Below are 21596 nucleotides of genomic sequence, written 5' to 3'. Positions count from 1 at the left end.
TCATTGCTTTTTTATGCAAGCAACGAAGTCATTATTCGTTTTTCACTAATCGATATTTAGGAGAACTGCTGAATCATTTTTTGTTGTTCACTTCGTCGTCAAAACGAATTTACGAGATTTAGTTTTCGGATTACTATCCCACCTATAGTCCCCTTCCGGTTTTCGAACTTTAAAGGATCAAGGAAAAGTTTGCGGCAACACAGTTCAGAAAAACCAAGCAAGTGAGCGTCGTTAACGATGTTGCCAACCTTGCGGTTTTCCCGCGAGTTTGGGCTTGTTTTTTTCGAGTTTGCGTATTTTTTTTGAGTTTGCGGGTTGCTTGTTTTGGGCTTGTTTTTTGGCCAGTTAAACATTTTTTTGACTTGTTTTTGACACTGACATTGCGAGGTTTTTATTGTAGTCAACATTGTAGGCTATCCCTTCTTTTCAAGATAATTATTGCTTGGAATGGCGTAAACAAATGTCAGTCTTGAAATAAACGTGATGTAGCCTATGGACTATAAAGGTTGTATTGAAAATTTTGAAATGCTAAACTGCGTGCTTTATGCTAATTGCTAGCCTATTGCAGGGCTGCGATTTTTTCTTTCTTGTCGAACGACCAAAAATTCTGCGTTTGTTTGTCGAATAGTGGTATGACGTCACAAGAGTCAGATTATTATAAGCGTTTGGCCGCGAATTACTGCGTGATAGAGAATTGATAGGCGCATTTTACTAAGCATGCTTTTGCTTACCACTATTAAATTAAACATGTTCCAAATTGAGAATGCTTTCGACGTTAGGCTACTAATTACGCTATTAGCCGGAAGTTTACCTGAAGGATAAGTTCCAAACTGACGTGGCAATGCTTCTCTCGATAGCTCCTTCGAACAGATCCCGCACTTCACTCGCTGTTTACTGAACCTTAACCGCTTCTCTTTAAGACCGACCAAAGCTTTTGCCATCCGTGTTGTCGGAATATTCTTTCGTTTTTTAGTCATTATAGGATACTGACTAACTGACTATCCTATCTGTAAAGATGGGCAAAGCTATGCTGTTCTTACAACTTGCCTATTATCTTGCCTTGTCTACTCCCAGTGACTACCTACTATTCTTCTAGAAGCGAACTCTTATATATGGCGACCTTTCTGATCTGTGTTTCTGATTCTGAACATCTGGTCGGAAACTAGGCTATTTTCTTGATGTAAAAAACTTGCGTAATAAGTAGGCTTTATTGTGTTCTTTTATTGTGTGCTTCTGCAATTATTTTCTTCTGTATCAATCACCTGCTTTAAGTTATATAACGGCAAGGAAATCTTAAATTTGTTTTCGTCATCATGCACTGGCTACATAAATCCATCATTGTTAAATCTTTCAAAGGATGGCATCTCGCCTGGTGCGAGACAAATTTTTTGCAGATGTCCAGACTTCCCAGCCAGCAAACTTGTTTATACATGTCATGCATTGTGATTCGCAGACGTTGAATCAATGTAAAAACGAAGGGTTTTGCTAGCTGGGTTGTGTGCTTTTGTGAATGCGCAAAATCGCCCATTACGTAATCAGAGAAGCTCTTTTAGTGAAGTCGAGTTGCAACCGTGTTTATCTGTCTACTATTCTTTATTCACATTGCAAAACATTTCTGCAATCTTGGAACAACAAGTGCATAAGTCAGACATAAACACAAACTTGCAAACACGTTGACAACTAAAAGTAGCCTACTTCGGTTATTTTATCTATAAAAGAAACCCGTTGTGTCGAATAACACGAAACGTGTGTGGCAAAATGTTTGATGGCAGGCGTTAGAACTTCAATCAAAGCATTTTCCCGCAGTGTTCAAAATGTTCTGGAAGAGAACTTCTTTCCATAAAAATAGCGGCTTTTTTCATCTGTATTTCTGAACATCTGGTCGGAAACTAGGCTGTTTTCTACATGTGAAAAACTTTCATAGCAAGTATCCAACAGTCATTTTACCAGAGCAATAAAGTTAATTGGCTCAAACGGCGAAATACAAACTGGCATAGACGTTGACAACTCAACGTAGCCTAGGTTATTTCATCTATAAAAGAAACCCGTTGTGTCGAATAGCACGAAACGTGTGTTGCAAAATGTTTGAAGCCAGGCGTTGGAACTTCGATCAAAGCATTCTCCCGCAGTGTTCAAAATGGCGGCGCTGACGCCTTGGGAGTTTCTCGTGTGAAGAGTCGCTTTTAGACCTTGCTTTGAAGTAGGCTACCTGGCGCAAGAAAGTTTACGTAAGTCAGCACTTTTATGATTGCACCACGTGATGCCCCCCCCCCCCCCCCGATTGTTCCTCGACCTGACGACGTTTAGTCCTCTCTCAGTTTTTTTTCCTTTGTTTTTTCCTTTCTTTTCGTTTTTTTTTTCCGTAAGGCACGGCGTTTGTCGAATAGTGATAGCGCGTGTCGAGTGACCTCGTCACCGAAAAAGGCAAAAATCGCAGCCCTGGCCTATTGGTTGCAAATTTAGCATCGATCGCATAACTTTTATTTGGATAAGATTCCAAAATTTTGTCGAGTTACATAGGCTAACTGTTAGCAAAACTTTTTTGTTTACCTCGTGTTAAAATTTGTCTGTCTTTGCCGATTTCATTAGATTACATCATTGCGTTTTTGTACTCTGGTTATTCTTCAAATTACTGATTAATTTATTTTAAGTGTCTGGAATGAATAATAATTTCCACAATGTTCATATATATTTGCTATTCAAATCTTGTGTTCGTTAATTTCGGGCGAAGAAGATTTATAATTTGCTGTAAACTTGTTAAAACTTTTGATAGCTTTCGATTTTCGCGTCTCATGATTAGTGCACTGCAAGCCACTGCATAATAGGCTACTGTTGGTCTTATCGTCTGATATGTCATTTTACTCATGAGTCATGAGGATTTCGCTTTTATTTAATGCCGTTGTAACCTTTTTGTGAAATATGGAAATGAGTAAGAATTAAACAATAAGTTATATTTTTGTTATTTCTAAAGTTAAACTGGTAGTTTTGTTTTATCTGTGCTGTTAGTAATTATTTATTATTTTTATTTTAATTATTTTTAGTAATTGCTATTTGTTGCTTTTTAAGTATCGAAAGCGGAAAGTCATTGCTTTTTTGGGCACTATCGAATAGTGAAATAGTCATTGCTTTTTGACTAACGACTTCCAACCCTGGGTAGGGTATGAGTCGTCGACCTTTGCATTTGATATGGTTATGTTTTGATTGTGACGTATTTCTGTGGTTCAATTGCTATTTGTTAAAGCTGTATAGGCTAGGCTACGGCATGTCACCCCGCTTGGACTTGAGTCTTGAGATAAACTCGCCTATGAAGAATTGCAGACTCTGTGCTCGGATCATCCTCACCGCTACAGTGCTCGGGATGTCGCCGTTCCCTTAAGGCTAGGCCTATTATGAACGAATCACAACATTCTACGTCCGCTAGGCTGCACCACCTTTTAATACCAAAAATATGAATAAAACCAAATTTTATTATTTACCAGTAGCCTACGGTGAATAAAATCAGCCTGGTTCCGAAGCTTGTAGCCTACAGTATAGTAATTTATTGATAAAGCTTTTGCCGCCGTGAAGGCTGCCTATCCAGTATTTTGTTCAAACAGAACACCAGGCTAAAATCGTCATAGTCATTTCAACAACAACTTTCAAATCGTCTTAGTCATTCCAACCACTCCAATGAGTGGGGGGTGATCACCCCCCTTGGATAGAGCTCATGCATTTTTCTTGTTATTTTTTTGCACGTGAGAGTCATATGATAGTGCTTTGTTTGACTATAAATTTCGACACACAGAACACCAATGGATCTAAGTTTTAATCAATGAATCAATCAAGTTTATTTTGGCATGTTCACATTCATTTTCAATGTAGGTTACACATCAAAAGATATAACAAATCTCTTTTTTTAATATGGAAACTACACCATGAAGACACCGAAAAAAACATACGGTTATCTAAGTCAAGGTGCCCCCACGAATAGCCAAAATAAGGTGCCACCATCAATAGCCTAATTAAAAAAAATAAGACAGAAAACACTACAATCAAGAATTTTAGGGAAACTCCCATTGTAGCACTCAATTTTCAATAGATCAATTTAGAAAATTGAAATTCTGGTAGGCTAATACAGTCTGTATTTTTGTATTTGCTAGTCTCATTCTTTTTAAAGGTTACACAATCTATAAGAAATCCTTTACAATTACTTACTAATAGAAAGAAAAATTATACTAAGAATGCAAGCAGGAAGATTAGTTGGAAAGATAGCAGTGGTTACTGGTAAGCTATGTTTGCAATGCTTTTGATTTAAGGTATTCTATTGCAATTGCAGAAACATATGGTATCATTTCATATTATATTCTTATCTTTTTGTCATTAACGTTGTCGTGATGAATAAAATAGTAGACTACTAGCCATAAAAAGAACATACTAGCAAATGATATACCAATAGCCCCATTAGTGCAGTGGTTCCGCCCTCCGTTAGCTCAGTGGTTATGCTCCCGGCTCAAGATCACGTAGCACAAGTTTGACTTTTGGGATGTGCACTTGAGCAACGCACTTTCAGGACTGCTCTCCATTCAACGGCACCTAGTAGCCTAAACAGAATAATTCCCCGGCAACAACACTTCAACAATTGGAAAATTTCACTCTGTCAAGAGCCTCTACAAGTATGCAAAACTACCAGGAATAACCAATCAAGGCTTTGTCAGTCCGAGGATAAAGATTCAAAAACCAAACAAATAAAAAAATTAAGAGTCAAGGCCAATGTTGGGAGAGCAAATATTCCCAGACAGCAAAATCTTTTATTTTAAAGGCAGTGGCTATTTGACCGGCTCCGGTCTTTGAATCTGAAGCACTATTTAACCGGTCATGACGTCACTGCATAAGCACTTTTTTCTTTTTCTCTTTCAAAGCAAAAGACGAGAAGCGCCGACATAAGTTCTAAATTGAACACGTATTCTTCAACTCAGTCCATGGCGCGTAGGGTTCGTCTCCGGCTGCCAATCTAGAGGGGATGAGTTCGATACTATCCGAAAGCATTATTTCTTTCATTTTTTTTTCATTTTTTTTTTATCTAAATTTTGACCCGAAGCGCATTTATGTGGTCAATTTTTAATTTGAGTAGCCTACAGTCCAAGTTAGTTAATAGTTCTCAAGTTAGTTATATACAATACTTCTTTTAAAAGAAATGATAATGGTAAAACTATTTTTTAAAGAGGTATTGTATATAACTAACTTGAGAGAAAAATGTAGGGTCGTTCGGCAACACACGTTCACTTATGACGATCGGAAAATTACCAAGAGAAATTCTCAAATTCCAGCAAATTAAAAAAACTTTAACATTATTACTCACATTTGAAAAGACATAAAAAATGGGCTGTAGGCTACTCAAATTAAAAATTGACCACAAAAATGCGCTTCGGGTCAAAACTTAGATAAAAAAAAAATGAAAGAAAGAATGCTTTCGGATAGTATCGAACTCATCCCCTCTAGATTGGCAGCCGGAGACGTATCACACGCGCCACGGACTGAGTTGAAGAAAACGTGTTGAAGTTAGAACTTATATCGGCGCTTCTCGTCTGTTGCTTTGAAAGAGAAAAAGAAAAAAGCGCTTATGTAGTGACGTCATGACCGGTCAAATAGTGTTTCAGATTCAAAGACCGGAGCCGGTCAAATAGCCACTACCTATTTTAAATTGATTCAGACAGCTGCATGTAAAAACGAAGGACTTTGCTGTCCTGATTGTGCTAGTTCAAACAAAAGCAGTTACTTTGGTTAGCAAGTATGGTAACCTTAGCCTCTGAAGTTATGGTTCATTATGCAAAATTGTACACACCTAATAGCTCCAAAAAACTGAAGTAAGTTAAGGAATGGCTAGAAAGTAGGGTGTAACATTTTTCCAAAAGTATGGCAATAATATGTTTTATAGATGGGAAGTGGTGATACTAAAATGCTCTAAAAAGATTTTTGACAAAAAATTAATTTTTGAGGTTCCACACTTAACTTGAAAATATTCATATTTTTAGCTGTAAAATGTCGCGCGACCTATTAATACTGTTGTTTTTGGCAAGGTCTTTGTTGTTGTAGAACAGTTGTATATGTGTAAGAGACTTTTAAGTTTGTCTGGTCATTAAAAATAACTAAATTGACATCTTCCTAGCTTCCTTGGCCAAAATTTAAAGACATAAACAATCAAAAACTCTTAATTTAACAAAAATTTTCCGTAAAATACAAACGGTGATATCTAAAGTAAAACGAATATTACGGCAGCAGATATGTTTAATTTCCATAAACCAACATGTCCGAAAAAAATAACCAACAAAAAATCAAATTAGAATTAAAAGACAAGTCAAATCTTATTTAATCTCCTTCAGCGAAGCTGTCATGCTTGTCACAAATCCTCTAACAGCATTGTCTATTTTCAGTATCTTTTCATTATCCATGGAATCTTCACTATCTACCACCTTCTTTTCCTCTAGACACTTTTTTACACACCCAATTAGCCTTTCATTTGCCATTTGATTGTTTTTGAATGATTTCCAATCACCAGGTGAACCAATAGAAATAGCTGGAGAACATTTACTAGTAATATCAAAAAACGATTTCAAAGGCCTATTTGTCCAAACAAGTTTCTGGGTGTCAACTGATGGAACAGAAATTTTCTTAACATTTTCAACACTAACAGGTGGTTGGTCTGAATGACAAGATATTGAAACATTTTTTGGAGATAACCACAGCACGGCATGTTTTACAAAGCACGGCTTTGCATGTTCAACTATTTCTGCATTTGATGCTTTCATCAAATCGCAAATGAGCAACATTAACACAGGACCATCAACTGCACTAGGCCTACAATAAATACTGCAAAACATTGGTGCGTAAACATCGATGATAAACTGACAAATCTGGCGAATCACAAAGCTTTGGTTTTCGTTCAAAGGAAATGCATCAAATGACAGAATCCTCATGTAACCATTTCCAGTTGTAAGCCATCTTGCATGTCCCACAGTTTCCTGTTTGTAAAACAAAAATCGTTGAAGCTTTTCTGGAATGTTCCTAAATGTGTTACAAGCAAGGACTAACATAACGGCTTGATCATCACGAATGGACTTATGAGTAGTTGACTTCTCATCAGCAAGTTTGTCCAAAAAATGTGATAATATTTGTTGACTTTTCTCAGTTGGCTGAAGCAAAGATGTGCTTCGTAAATGTTCTGGCCTTAGTTGTTCTTTCTTCAACTTTGAAATTAAATTGAAAACGGCCCCATTCCTTAAAGCATTTGGAGATGAGGTATCACCGTCGAATGCTTTTATGATATTACCCAAAAGAAGCTCAATTATATGAAACAAACATTCTAAGATTAAAACATCATGACCGTACTCTCTATTTACATAAGTTGCAATTCTTTGGCAAATTCCACGCTTTTCACCAGTATTCAATGAAGTAGTATCGGACATTATGCACAATATTTTATTCATACAACCTGCTTCTAACAGATTGTTCATTATAGCCAAAAAACAAGCTTCACCGGTTACCCTTTCAAGTGTTCGAAATGTTTTCATTGTGATGAAAAAGCCACCATCAATAAAATTTGCAAGTGAGACAAGCCTTTCTCTACTAAAAATTTTCTTCCCATCAAAACACAACTGAAAGAACAAACAATTTCTCAACTTGATTTCCCACTCTTCTAGCAATGTCTGACGTAACTTAACTTTTCTTCGATACACTGTCATGTGAGATCGTTTAGCTTCTGGGTTGCCGAGAGCATCTGCTTCAGAATTTAATAGTTCTGAGGAAGTCCTATTCGATGCTAATTTTTTATCAGGGATTATACAGCTTTGCTCAGTCACAACACTTCGTCTTGGTTTTCGCCTCCGCACTTCATCTAACTTGTCTAAATTATTCATCTCCTCATTTGTACTTTCTTCATTTTTAAAATCACTTTCATCACTATCTATAGCTAAATATTCTTCCATTTCTAAGTCATTTTGAGCTATGGTTAATTGTGTGCTGCCACTTGTTTTTGGTCTTTTTCTTTCTCTTTCGGCAATTCGATTTGTTTCTGCTATATCAATTGCACCGATTATCTGATTTCTTTGAGATCGTTGATCACAAAGAAATTGAGCTTCTTTAAATGGAATTCGGCGATCAATGGGGCACTTACATACCACACGGTTATATTGAGTGTGCAATTCATCTTCAGCAGGAAATATACACTTGCATGTTGACAAATCAAACAGACCAAGGCATTTTGTTTGAAACTTCTCCAGCTTTTTAAGATAAGATGGAGACGTAATCCGGGCTTTTGGTTGAGCTTGCAATTTCTTTGTTTGATCAAACAGTTCTTTTATCATCTGAGTTGCGCGATCCTTGTTGACATGAGGGAGAGATGCTTTCTTCCAAAGAGAAATGATTGAAGAAAGCAGCAGTGCCTTCGTGTCCACGAATGTAGGTATTTTTCCAGTCCTTTCACGCATCATAATTTGTTGGCGAATATGAAAGAAGGCTCTTATCACATCTCCATTTGTTGGCAGTTGCAGACAAGGCAGTTTAGAGGGAAAACCAATATCTTCCAAAATTTTGGTATGATTTCTTGTGCATAAACTTGAAGCTGATGACATGGTGAAATGATGACAAAAAGATTATGTATTTACATTACAATCCCAAAAACAAGCTAAGATAATCTGTGAAACTTAAAAAGTGATGTTAGTGACTTATAGAAAACAACCATAAATATAAAAGCACTCTCCTGTATACCATACACAGGGATATCTAAAGAAGGGGATACAAAGGCTTTTAATACGTATGACAGTAGAAGGGCTTCTGTTTATCATAAATAATATCTGTTTGCCGTAAAATAACAATTGGCACCGGTAGGCTAGTAGTTTTATAAATTACATCTAGCCTACAAAAACGGCTTTTTAAGAAAAACGGCTGACTGGTAACTTTTCAATTGTCTTTCCAAACAAGTATTCTTTAAATATGCTCTATGTAACATTTAGCCTACTAACTGTCTTCTGTAGCTTACTGCAATTGTGAAAAAAAACGCATGTTGCACGCGCTACAAACTACCTCCCTGGTAGTGTCATAACAATAAGGCAATCGGTGTGAGCCTTCTTTAGATCGGAATGGCCCGTTTTGGTGAGTCCGATTCGGTGAGTCCGATTCGGTTAGTCCGATTCGGTGAGTCCGATCCCTTAACGGGGGATTTTTTCAATTTTTTTTTTAAATTATCGGGTACCATAGCCTAATTATCATTGCCGTTTTAGGATTAGGGGTTAAGGGTTTGGGTTAGGGGTTAGAAGTTAGTAACTCACCGAATCAGACTCACCGAATCGGACTCACCGAATAGTAGCAGACCCTCTTTAGATATCCCCGACCATAAATTCTAATATGATACCTATACTTATCTCAACCAAACCAAAGAACCATAAATGACAAACAGTTGCTAATAATGTATGTTTATAGAAGTTTCACAGTTGCTGACAATTGTACAAAAAGATAGTGGAAAAATGTAACAAAAAAATATTGCAAATGTGGTACGCACATTAGGTTCTTTACAGAATAATACAGTAGGTGCACACAAAATAAATGTTGCAAAACGTGATTTGATAGATACAATAGAATAGGTATGACATATATAATATTATACGTATGACAATATAATATTATACGTAACACATCCTTTTCTTACCATTTGCAATTATTTGTAAACAAAACATTAAGTGTAAAACATTAAGAATCCCTTATTTTACCTAATTTGCATATCCGAAACTACTATATTTCAACCTGAGTGTGGAACTTCAAAAAAACGTTTTTAATCCCTAAAAACTGGTTTCTGCTATCAGTGAGGCATTTCCCACCTGTTAGAAACATTATTGGAACCAAGTGAAAATATTTTTCTAATAATATTATTATAATAAAATTATAATAAAATATTATTATAATAATACTAGTAGGCTACTAGTATTATACTAGTAGGCTAAAGTGTTACACCCTACTAGAAAGTGGCCTATGTAACTCGAATCATATGCATTTAATAATAACAATAATCGTGTTTTTATTTGTGCCCAAAGCGATAACATATAGTACACTGCGATCACAGATCCGATACAACAGATGACAGGAAGCAGCAAAATGGCATATAGTCTTCGAGTCAGCTGCTTCCCTTATTTTGGCTTGCCATTAAGTGTCTTTGCCAAGACACAGTCGCGTGCTCTGGAGCGATGTCGAACCCACATCCTTTTAACCGTCGCGCAGATGTTCTTACCACTTGGCTACGCAGCCGACGATTTAACGATTTAAAATATTATGATTGAAAATAAAGGATTCTAAAGTGGCCACACTTGGCAGGCCGCCATTCCTTAACTTTCTATCAGTGTCAAGGCAGGAAAGTAACCAAACATTCATTCAGGGAAGAACTTTACTTTTTTGCTTTGTTTACTGCACTCTTTATTAGAGTACTTTATTACCAACTTAATGCTGTATAACATGCATCTGCCATTCATTTCACAAATAAATTGTACAGGTGTGATAATAATCTTTTAATAGCCTACCCCACTTATGTATAATATTTGTGAGTATTCATATATATATAACCACATGAATACAACTATTTAAAATCTGAATACCAAAAGGTTACTAGATTTGTATAGTATATATAGTTTTGAGAGTCTTTTCACCTATAGGAGGTGCCAGTGGAATTGGAACAGCAATTTGCAGCAAGTTTGCAAATGAAGGTGCTAATATTGTAATGATTGATCGGCAAGAGGAAAAACTAAAAAACAAAAGTGACTTACTGACAACAAATCATGGAAATAATCATTTGATGCTGTGTGGTGATGTGACTAGCTCATCTTTTGCTGAAAAAGTTTTCTCTGACACAAAAGTGAGTTAATTGACTTTTTAGTATCTTTTTCATTTAATGATAATAACTGACCTTAGAGTGATCAATCACCCATTCTGAGGAAGAAGCACTGAGACTGATAAACATAGTTTGGGATAACTGAAACTCAATATGAAATAAGCTTATTATAAAAACTGAAATTCAATAAAAAAAATGCATGATCGGGCACTTACAGACTGAGTTGCAAGCTGTACAGACTTAGCTGGTTATTACATTTCCAGCTTGCTTAGGCAGTGGTTTCTAAACTTTTTACTCTATCACCCCTTATCACTTTTGAGGTCCTAGTTTTGCCTCCCCCCTCATTAAGTTGCACCAAGCAAAACAACAATGCAGTAGTAATGGTTCTGCCATACTTCAGTTTTGTTCGAAATGAAGGACTTCTAATGTTTTAAGTACCTACTTGCTATGAGCAATGTTACCTAAATGTTTGTGTGTGAACTGAACAGAAGTGCTTTGACAGTACATATAATACTGTTGAAAAGGAGCGATCTTCCTGGCGTCAGCACTACCTGACTACTCACTATAGAACAGCGAGCATTGTGTTTCGCTAACCATACCGGTGTAGCCTCCACAGTCCACACTAGCCATAAGACTTTTCCAAAAACATGTGTTCCAAAACACTCGACTGCCGAGAAACAGTATATATAATACTTATCTTGTTTTGAAAATGTGCTTAATCTTGATTTGATTATAAAAACTTGTGTAAACAGACAAAGGGTCAAACCTTTAAAAGGATGAAATTTACACAGTATTATTATATGAACAATATGATATACTGTATTGCCACATTATATTGCACCAAAACGATGTATGATCTTATCGTTACAGATTGAATAATATAAATTCAGGTTATCTTAAATTTTTTATATTCTTTCTCTCAACCACTTGTGCGATTGTGTTTAGGAGAAATATGGCAAGCCTGGCCATGTACTGGTAAACTGTGCTGGAATAGTTAGAGATGGACTTTTAATTAAAATGAGCGAAGAGCACTTTGATGATGTAATTGCAACTAACTTAAAGGTAACTGAGATTATTTTATTTAAAAAAATTCATTACTGTCTCATCTTACTTATGACAAGCTCTCAGCTAGTAATTTTTCCAACTGATTCTAAAGCCAGTTATGCCTGGTTTAGCCTTAATATTTTCAATGTGAGAATGCGGTTATCTCTGGAACGGCGTCTCTGAATTGTCATAAACCTGTTAAACACATGCCACATAACATAGACACTTTAACCTTTGACGGATATGCCACATGTGGCATGTTACATGTACTGGTATGTAAATCTTGCATTTATGTATAACTGCTTGCTGATTGGCTGAAAGATGTGGCACTCTCCAGAAATCTATGTTACCAAAGATCTAACAATCAAGGCACATTAAATTTGACTTTTGCAGTAAAAAAAATCAGTTGTTGCTTTTAAATATAATTTTCTTCATATGTAAAACTTTGGGCACTTAATGAGGCCCCGACAATGGAGGCTGAGAATATCAAACAATACAATGGCTAGATACTGAATATGCACCGAAAGTCATGATTGATTGAATCTTTTTCCTCGGACTGGGAAAGCTTCTTGCAGAGCTTAATCATGGCAGTTTCGCATACTTGTAGAGGCTTTGAATCACTGACGCAGGCCCAGTCACCGAGATTGACAGAGTAAAGTTTCCGATTGTTGAAGTCTTGTTGCTGGGGAATTATTCCATCCATTAGATGCCGCTGAATAGAGAGCAGTCCTTAACGTGCGTTGCTCAAGCGCACAAGCCAAGAGTGGAACCAGCGCTGCTTGATCTTGAAGCTTCTTCGTTCCAGAAGTCACGCGCTAACCAACTGAGCTATCGGGGCGGACTAACCAACTGAGCTATCGGGGATGATGCTGGCGGCTATTGAATTTAAGGTTAAAGAAATGCGAACAGTGCCACTTCACTAAGTCTTCTCTGTGGGTGGGTGGTGAGAAGACATTGCTGAAACCTGCAAGGACATTAGTGCGACTCCTACTTGGCTTTGAGCACGTGGCTTTGTAAGATGGGTCTGCTACTATTCGGCGAGTCCGATTCGGCGAGAGCCTTTTTCGGCGAGTGCCCTATTCGGCGAGTTTTTGAAATTTTATTTTTGAAAGGGAATTATCGGGTACCGTAGCCTAATTATAATTGCCGTTTTTACGTCGTTAAACGTTGAAATCGTGCAGAAAGGAATAAAAATAAAATGTTTGAACTATTAAATTAAAATTCGTTATGTCAGTTCAGTTGGGTTGTTTTTATTTCTGATCATCATATCCAAAACATTACACGTCAACATAGCAAAGGTAGAAGCGACAAAACGCAAACGTTAAAACGTGCTTGAATTCGTCATGTCAGTTCAGTTGTTTTTATTTCTGATCATGATATCAAAAACAATTCACGTCAACATAGCAAAGGTGTAGAAAAAGATAGAAGCGACAAAACGCGAACGTTAAAACGTGCTTGTGACCGAAGTAAGTTATTGAGTTGAAAGAAATTTGGCACGGTCGCAACACCTTCAGAAAAATTTAAGAAATGAAGAAAAAAAAAAAAAAATGTTACAAAAAAAAGCATGTATTTGAATAGTTAAAATGATTAGTTTGGATCAACAACTGTGTGGCCTACAGCTTGAATTAAAAGGAAATTATCGGGTACCGTAGCCTAGTTATCCCGACCAGCAGAAATTGCCGTTTTTACATCGTTTTAACGTCGCTAAACGTTGAAATCGTGTAGAAAAGAGAACTTTGCTGACTAGGATACGTTGAAACTGGGAAACACTCACAGAAGCCCTTCGATTTGTTCCAAGAACCCATTTAGCCTAACAGTTCATTTGTACATTGATTCAGCGTCTGAATACATTATCTTAAAAATGCATAATCTTAAAAATGCAACGTATCGAAGGGTTTCTGTGAATGTTTCTCAGTTTCAACGCAGGCCTTAAAACTCGTGTTTTTTTCCGGCAGCCATCGTGGCCTACCGAGAGCTCCTTCTCGGCGGCCAAATCTGCGTGCTTGGAGGCCAAAATACAATAACGATAGCACGAGTAAATAGCATTAAACTTGCAACAATGCTAAAATGATCACTTAGCGTTGTTGAAGTCTGGACGACGTCCTGCAATAAAATCGTTGTACCACGCATTAAATGTTTTATTGGGATTGTAATCCGGTATTGCGGGACCATCTAACGACCCTAAATTGTTTTCACTGCTTGCAGCTGAGTAAATTGCTTCAACTGCATACCGCCTTTCATAAAACCTGACCATTTATACTGTTATGATGTCACCATTGAGGGTGTGAAGTCACTAACCCACAGCGTTCTCAACTATGAAGACACGTGTTTTACCCACGGATGTCAACTAACCTAGTTCTCCTTTTTAACAACGATTCAATGTCCGACAACATTGAATCGATATAAAAACGACAATATTGCCAGCCGATGTAAATTAGCACTTCGGATTAACACTTTGTTAAAATAAACATCGGGAATTGCAAACAAGACTTACAGCGCTGGTGATCGCAGCTGGATGTATTCAATACAACAGTAGTGACTATGATGCGCTGACCTAATTCTGCGTCACTCTTTGATACTACATATTTTCGACAGTTAATCCACGATCATTCTATTGCGAAATTAAATAATTGGCTAGAAGAAACCGGTGGCCAAACTTGGCCGACGGAGGAGGTAGCACAGGCGGTCATTCAAGCACTACTTAGCGGCCATGGCCGCCGGCTGCTTTAAGGCTTGCGTTCAACGTATCCTAGTCATCAAAGCTCTTTTTTCTACACGATTTCAACGTTTAGCGACGTTAAAATGATAGGCCACACATTTGGTTAGCCTTTTCATTCTGTTACTACAATGTAAAAATGAACTGTTAGGCTAACTGGGTTCTTGGAATAAATTTTTGCTGGTAGGGATAACTAGGCTACGGCACCCGATAATTTCCTTTCAATCCAAGCTGTAGGCCACACATTTGTTGATCGAAACTAATCATTTTAACTATTCAAAAGTACTAACTTATAGATATAAACATGATTTTTTTTTTTGTAACATTTTCTTTTTTTTATTTTCCCTTCACATTTTAAATGTTTCTGAAGGTGTTGCGACCGTGCCAAATTTCTTTCAACTCAATAACTTGCTTCGGTCACAAGCACGTTTTAACGTTCGCGTTTTGTCGCTTCTACCTTAAAAACAACTGAACTGACATGACGAATTCAAGCACGTTTTAACGTTTGCGTTTTGTCGCTTCTACCTTTGCTATGTTGACGTGTAATGTTTTGGATATGATGGTCAGAAATAAAAACAACTGAACTGAACTGACATGACGAATTTTAATTTAATAGTTCAAACATTTAATTTTATTCCTTTCTGCACGTTCAGCGACGTTAAAACGATGTGAAAACAGTTAGGCTACGGTATCCGATAATTTCCTTTCAAAAATAAAATTTCAATAACTCGCCGAATAGGGCACTTGCCGAAAAAAGCTCTTGCTGAATAGGGAACTCGCCGAAACGGGCCATTCTGTTGTAAGATAGCCTAAGCCCTACACATGCCTGAAGGTAGCCACAAAGCTTGACTTTCTTATTTTCCCGCCTAATGTATAAAATTATACACTGGTAAGTGGTGACCATAAGCCAACGGTACCAAACGGTATGTTGTACTGTAGAAGCAATACTACATGATTGTGTTTTACATTTTCAGTCTGTCTTCCTCATGACAAAGGCTTTCATTAAATCATTGAAATATCCTGGTGGCATGGATCCTGCATCCATAGTTAATATATCAAGCATCATCGGAAAGGTTAGATTTAATTTGTTTTGTCCAAGTGAATGAGCTTATTCATATTTTTTGTGCTCAGCAGTGATCTACCATGTGTAGATGCTAAATGTTGTAAGGTCGTCAACATTTCCTATTTTAAAAGGCACCAACCACGGCTTGAATGTTTTCTCAGTAATTTGCGTTGTCTTTCGAATGAAATTTGGCTACGTCAAGCCTGTTCAACTATTAGACAATGACGCTTGTTTAGTCAAGAAAACTTTCTAGATATGGACTATGAGCACGTTAATTACAAAGTATGAAAGTTTGGAGGTTGGACTAAGAGCCTCTTCACTTAAAAATCTTTACCATATGTTTTTGACTTACATTTCAGACCGGAAACATTGGCCAGGCCAATTATGCCGCGTCTAAAGCTGGTGTGATTGGATTTACGAAAACTACTGGCATCGAACTGGGCAAGTAAGAGATTTTTAGACAGTCTCAATTTAGTTATCTTAGTCTACAACTGAGTCGGTAAAAAAGAAGGTTTTTACTCATATATAATGTTAGTGTCAATGATTGTGAGAAGATATGTTATTTCTTATCAAAATTCAAATTCTGTCTCCCAAGTCTGACAATCACATAAAAACCATCAAAGAGTAAAATGTCAGTTGAATTAAATACATGAGCTACAATCTTTATTAAAAAGATTGTTCCAGAGTATTGAAATACCTGACTGATTTTAACTATGAAAATTCAGACGTTTAAAGATGTCATGACACGTGGTCACGATATTTTTCTGGTCAGATTTGGAGTTCGCTGCAATGCAGTGTTGCCAGGTTTCATCAAAACGCCAATGACAGACAAAGTGCCGCAAAGCTTTATCGATGAGGTGAGCAGAACGTTTTCGTGTTGGTGTTCTATACCAGTAGTTCCCAACCTTTTTGTGTTGGTTGGTTGAGTTTAAATTCAAGGACTCTCTCTAAAAAATTATCAATCCTGCGAACCTGCAAAACTTCTGAAGTCACCATGAGAGAAAATTTTGTGGTGTACTTTTAAATATTAATTTCTTAAACTTGACAGGCCTTCATCTGGTTTATAAACCATAGCTCTATCGGCGACCGAATAGGCAACTGCCATTCTGATTAATTAATTATTTGCATTTATTCGTTGAAGGTTTTTTTGTGCCTTGCCATGCCGTTACTGGTATTTGTTCAGTTAATTGATAAATATTTACTTTTGAATGCTTTAGTCGCAGTCCGGTTAGAGCAGTGGTTTCCAAACTGTGGTATGCGGAAGTCTTCCAGGTGGTACGCGAGAAACTCACTTAAATTAACAATAACTTAGTTAAAATAATAGAATTTGCGCAAACTTTCAGATTACACAATGTGCATTATTTTGTCATACTTGATTTTATTCTGAGGAGATGCAAGCGTTTATGACGCAAATTTCTAACCACGCTTTCTGAAAGGTTTGTTTAATTTGCGACGCACCCAGATATGAGAATTTAAGTCATTTTTTTTTGCTACAGTTTTGTAATAAGTTCTAATGCACATGTTAGACAGGGAATAATAATATCTGTAAGCGTTTTATTACCGCAATTGATTTTTGATAAGTTACGAAAGAAATCATTGTGCAACGACCTTGAAAAATTGAAACAAAGCACCAGGGTGTCTCTTTTCGCTTTGAGCGCTGTGCTGATATTCTTTTTGCCTTTTTTTTGGTATAGGTGGTACGCGAACACTGCATGACACTGTTGAATTACTGAGTTAGAGGCTATAGCAGGTTGCAGTCGATCGTCACGTAACTTAGTTGCGTCATGGCCACCTTGGTTGCGTCAATAACCCTACGCTTGTGTTCTACCTGCAACATACAGTATTTTCTATTGAATATCATGTCCTCACCACCAGTGGCATAACTTGACCATTTTTAGGTGTTCCCTTCAGCAATCTTCAGTCTACTTGGTGTCCCTGTGTGTGGTTTATTCGAGTCAGCTCGATAATACAACATCTCGGTGATGGCAGTCAGCTCATTGTTTTTTGAATAGCAGACTGCTTGGTGGTTGGTTTTTGAATTTTTATCCTCGGACTGACAAAGCCTTGATTAGTTATTCCTGGTAGTTTCGCATACTTATAGAGGCCCTTGACGCAGGGCCGGTTACCGAGATTGACAGAGTGTAGTTTTCCGATTGTTGCCGAGGAATATTATTCCATTCACTAGGTGCCGCTGAATGGAGAGCAGTCTTGCGTAGCTCAACGTACGTAGCTCAAGCGCACACCCCGAGAGTCGAACTTGCGCCGCGTGATCTTGAGCCGGGCGCGTAAGTAACCACTGAGCTGACGGGGCGGACGTGACAATTGGAATACGGTAGTAAAAGTAAATATCCAAAAAAATGGTCATACTGCGCCACTGGACTCCTCACTGATGTTAACAGCTTTGATGTTTTGTTTCAGTATATCAAGACCATTCCTATGAAGAGGATGGGAACCCCGGAAGGTGAGTGCCTTCAGAAAGATTTTAATTTTTTTACGTGTTTTTTGTACAGTATTCGTATGCAGAGTGGCAAATGATGTGGCTAAGCGTAATAGCCCCCATTAGGTTACGAGAATGACTTTCCTGAAGATGTATTGCAAATTGGGGCTGCGAAAGGGGGACAACTTTCCCCATAGCATAACATTGCAAAGGAAAGAAGAGTAATTTTCCGTTTTTTTCACTTTCGAAGGCAGCCCAATTTTAGCGCTGTATCCATCGCAGACTACGTTGCTCCCCGGCGCTTTACAAAGCAGACAGTGTCAATGCAGCCGTATAGATGCGCAACTGAGTAGGCTACATTATCACCGGAATTCATTCCATTGCTCAAGCAGGAATTAGATTTATTACAGTACCAATTTTAAAATCTTCAGTATGACCCGACATGGTATCAAACCCATGCCTACCGATGCACTATTTACCAAGCCACTGAGCCGGTGCACTAAGCCCTAGTATGGTGTGATGAGCCTACCGAAAATTACCCTTTGCTGTTTTGTAAATTTGCATAAAATCATAAATTATTGTGCTATGCTAACCTTTCAGAGATTGCCAATGTGTGTTTGTTCTTGGCGTCGGATGAAAGCTCTTACGTCAACTGCGCAGCCTTCGAAGTAACAGGTAAGATGTGGTAACGTAATAACTCTGGTTTAGTTTTCATAATGACATCTGAATCCCATCTCGGCTGCCTTACCTTCTACATTTACTACCATTTTTGCGCCGTCAGCAGTAAACAAGTTTCATTTTTTGCAGGTGGTCTTATGGCGTGAAGCGGAATTCAATTGTTTATGATGAAGATAATCTATTTATAATAATTTTACTAATATGCAATTTGTTCCTATTGTTTATAAATAGTGTTGAGCGTATGAAATCTTTCTTTGTCGGAGTGTACTTACGCGTCTTGAGGTAGGCTAGGTTGAAGTCAAAACCAGAAACGCCAAGTCCAACAACGAAAGGTTTATTTTCACGGCAGATATAACTTTGAACTGCCAGCAAAATACCCCTGTATCGAAATATTGAACCAAATTTTTACAAGACTGAAATTACACGTCATTTCAGATGAAATCACCAAAATGCATTTTCAAACAAACGCCAGTCAATGACGTGTTAGACCAAGTTAACATAAACATAAAACTACAAAAAAACCTAGCTAGCAAGCATAACCTTCAAAACACAAATGTCACAAGCTTCATTGTAGCATGTACGAGTAGTATCCGAAAATAGGCATGGGATTGTCAGCAATGCTGGTCACTTATTGGCTTAAGTTTTAGGAAATTCGTTGTAAAGGCAAGGTATGACCAATAACTGGAAAGATTTTATGAACATCAAAGGTTGTCCATTTTGTCCAATGTCCATCTTGGGAGACATTGACACCACAGAAGCGCTAGCCGTACACTTGTTGGGTACCAATCAAATTAATTCGTAGTAGGATTGAAACAAACTTCTTTTATCAGTGAATTTAAAGTGTTGTCTATAAAGTGAGTCAGAGCAGTATCTGGTTACTAAGTTGATTTTTAGTTCCAAAAATATTTCAGAACTTTGAGTGGCGTGTATTGTGCAGCTAACAGCTGCCGCAAACGGCGGCTGATCTGTGGACAACGCATGTGTATTCAACAAAACAACATCAACCTATAGAAAATGGTGCACAGTGTTTGGGATTAGAAATACGCTCGAAGAAATTGAGTTCAGTTTCTTAACAAAACAATTTGCAAAGAAAATGGCGAAGTGTGCACTTCAGTGAAATCTTGTAATTGATCCAAGATTAATGAAAGATAAAACTTGGCAAAATACTGAAGTCAGTACACAATTCAGTATTTCAGGTAGGCTTCAGTATTTCAGGTAATCACCAAAGTACCAAGTAACTGTCACCTACAGTATTTTCTGGGCACTTTTTTCAGGTTGTGTTGTTTTACGTGAATGCAATGACTCAGATAATTATGTGAGTCGACATTGTCCGTGACATATTTCCAATACAAAGCACCTGTACCGGCAAAGTAGCTAACAAAAATGAAAAAACGTTTGTGTCTAACAATAGTTGCGCCATTAGGACTTACTAAGCTTTAAAATGTTGATAGAACTATTTTGTCATTAGCTTCGTACATGCCACGCAAATACACACGAATGTACAAGTATTGTTACAAAATGGTGAGCATGGTCAACACCAAAACAACTTTTCTTCTTAAAATCAGTAGTAGAATACAGGCAAGCAAATCCACTAGATGAATATGTTCAATTAATGTTGAGTCGATCAGAACCAAAAATCTCGTAAAAAATTTAAGTCGCTTGGACTAAGCAAGAAAAGTCTATAATATCGCAGACCCCTTGATGGTGTGAAGGGTAAAAAATCGCAGTACCCAGATCTTCTTGGGTTTAAATCGCAGCAGCAGCACAACCTAAATTCATTCTGGTTGTTAAAGGGTGGAGCGTCTAGGGCCTTGTATGACGCAAAAGGAGCGGAGAGCAAAAATTCAAACTAATGACGTCTGGTCGCCAATGACAAGCTGAATATGTGGAAATTCAAACTTACTGAAACATGGATGTGTCCCCCACAGACAGTCGTTACGCAATAAACGAACAGTTTGTCACTTCAACTCCACATGGTATCAAATTAAATCAGAGACATACAAAATGTCTAATCTTCAATGTTGAGACATCGCTGAAGATTATACTGATATTATTCTTACACGAGAAGGCAGGAAGATATATTGCATGACGGCGACGACGAACCTTTACAAACTAAATTACTGAGACAACATGTAGCCCACTTCATACCTTCTAGCTTATGTACAAAACCGCTATGTACAACATACACTGACTTGTTTACAAGACATCTTGAAGAGTAGTGAACCGCGGAATACAATTCATCGATTACAAAACCGACCATTTGCTAGAACACAACACAATTAGAATGTGATGAGCTGAGCAAGCAAAAACGCAGTTGTGCCTTATGCAGTCACAAAGACGCCACGCGTTTGATGAGCAAATATGTAGCACAAAATTCGATTCAACGCGGTTGGTGCGGGGAACATGCAATTCACACTTTGTGCCAAAACAAAATCATACACTTGAAACTGAATATTATAACCGATTAGCACAAATTAACGATCAAACACAACACTAACACATGTGACACGAAGCAATTAACTTCTCTTCAACTGGATTTTAGCAACTTCCCCCTTTTTGGGTTTCGTTTCAGCTAGGGTCATTTTTTTGACGGGGCGTACAATAGAATCGGCATCCACGGGGGGAGGAGGTTCTTCCTTCTTGTTGTGCTTCTGCAGTCGCTTTAGATTCTTCGCGGAACCGATAGAGTCGCCCTTTGATTCTTTGTTCGACTTTCGCCGATCGATCCCAGGATGTCGCATACCCTGAATGGTTAGGTCAGTTTTTTAACGATGGATGCGCGTTAAGGCCGTAAATTGATTATGGTGTT

General features: G+C 37.6%; 2 protein-coding genes across 3 annotated transcripts in view; one reads left to right on the top strand and one right to left on the bottom strand.

Annotated features, from left to right (window-relative positions):
* The first annotated feature begins 3701 nt into the window (after positions 1 to 3701).
* LOC145764489 ((3R)-3-hydroxyacyl-CoA dehydrogenase-like) lies at positions 3702 to 19675 on the top strand. Its single transcript, XM_082576103.1, has 9 exons — positions 3702 to 4263; positions 10674 to 10873; positions 11795 to 11911; positions 15584 to 15682; positions 16032 to 16117; positions 16445 to 16529; positions 18091 to 18133; positions 18710 to 18784; positions 18917 to 19675. The coding sequence occupies exons 1-9, from the start codon at positions 4221 to 4223 to the stop codon at positions 18931 to 18933; spliced, it is 765 nt and encodes a 254-aa protein (XP_082432229.1). The 5' UTR covers positions 3702 to 4220; the 3' UTR covers positions 18934 to 19675.
* Positions 19106 to 21596, bottom strand: part of LOC145764488 (uncharacterized) — a 54464-nt gene continuing 51973 nt past the window's right edge. For both annotated transcript variants that reach the window (XM_082576101.1, XM_082576102.1), the window contains one exon: positions 19106 to 21531. In XM_082576101.1, coding sequence (XP_082432227.1) covers positions 21304 to 21531 — 228 coding nt within the window. In that variant the 3' untranslated portion in view covers positions 19106 to 21303. The remainder of the gene's footprint in view (positions 21532 to 21596) is intronic.

This window comes from Aplidium turbinatum, chromosome 2 (genome assembly GCF_918807975.1).
Source record: "Aplidium turbinatum chromosome 2, kaAplTurb1.1, whole genome shotgun sequence".
In the NCBI taxonomy this organism is placed as follows: Eukaryota; Metazoa; Chordata; class Ascidiacea; order Aplousobranchia; family Polyclinidae; genus Aplidium; species Aplidium turbinatum.
This window is presented reverse-complemented; position numbering and strand designations above follow the sequence as displayed.

Bases quoted from the DNA above. Each gene is read 5' to 3' on its own strand.
- LOC145764489 (XM_082576103.1), top strand. From the start codon at position 4,221: ATGCAAGCAGGAAGATTAGTTGGAAAGATAGCAGTGGTTACTG. The intron at 4,264-10,673 runs GTAAGCTATGTT...TTTCACCTATAG, and splicing joins AAAGATAGCAGTGGTTACTG to GAGGTGCCAGTGGAATTGGA. The intron at 10,874-11,794 runs GTGAGTTAATTG...GATTGTGTTTAG, and splicing joins AAGTTTTCTCTGACACAAAA to GAGAAATATGGCAAGCCTGG.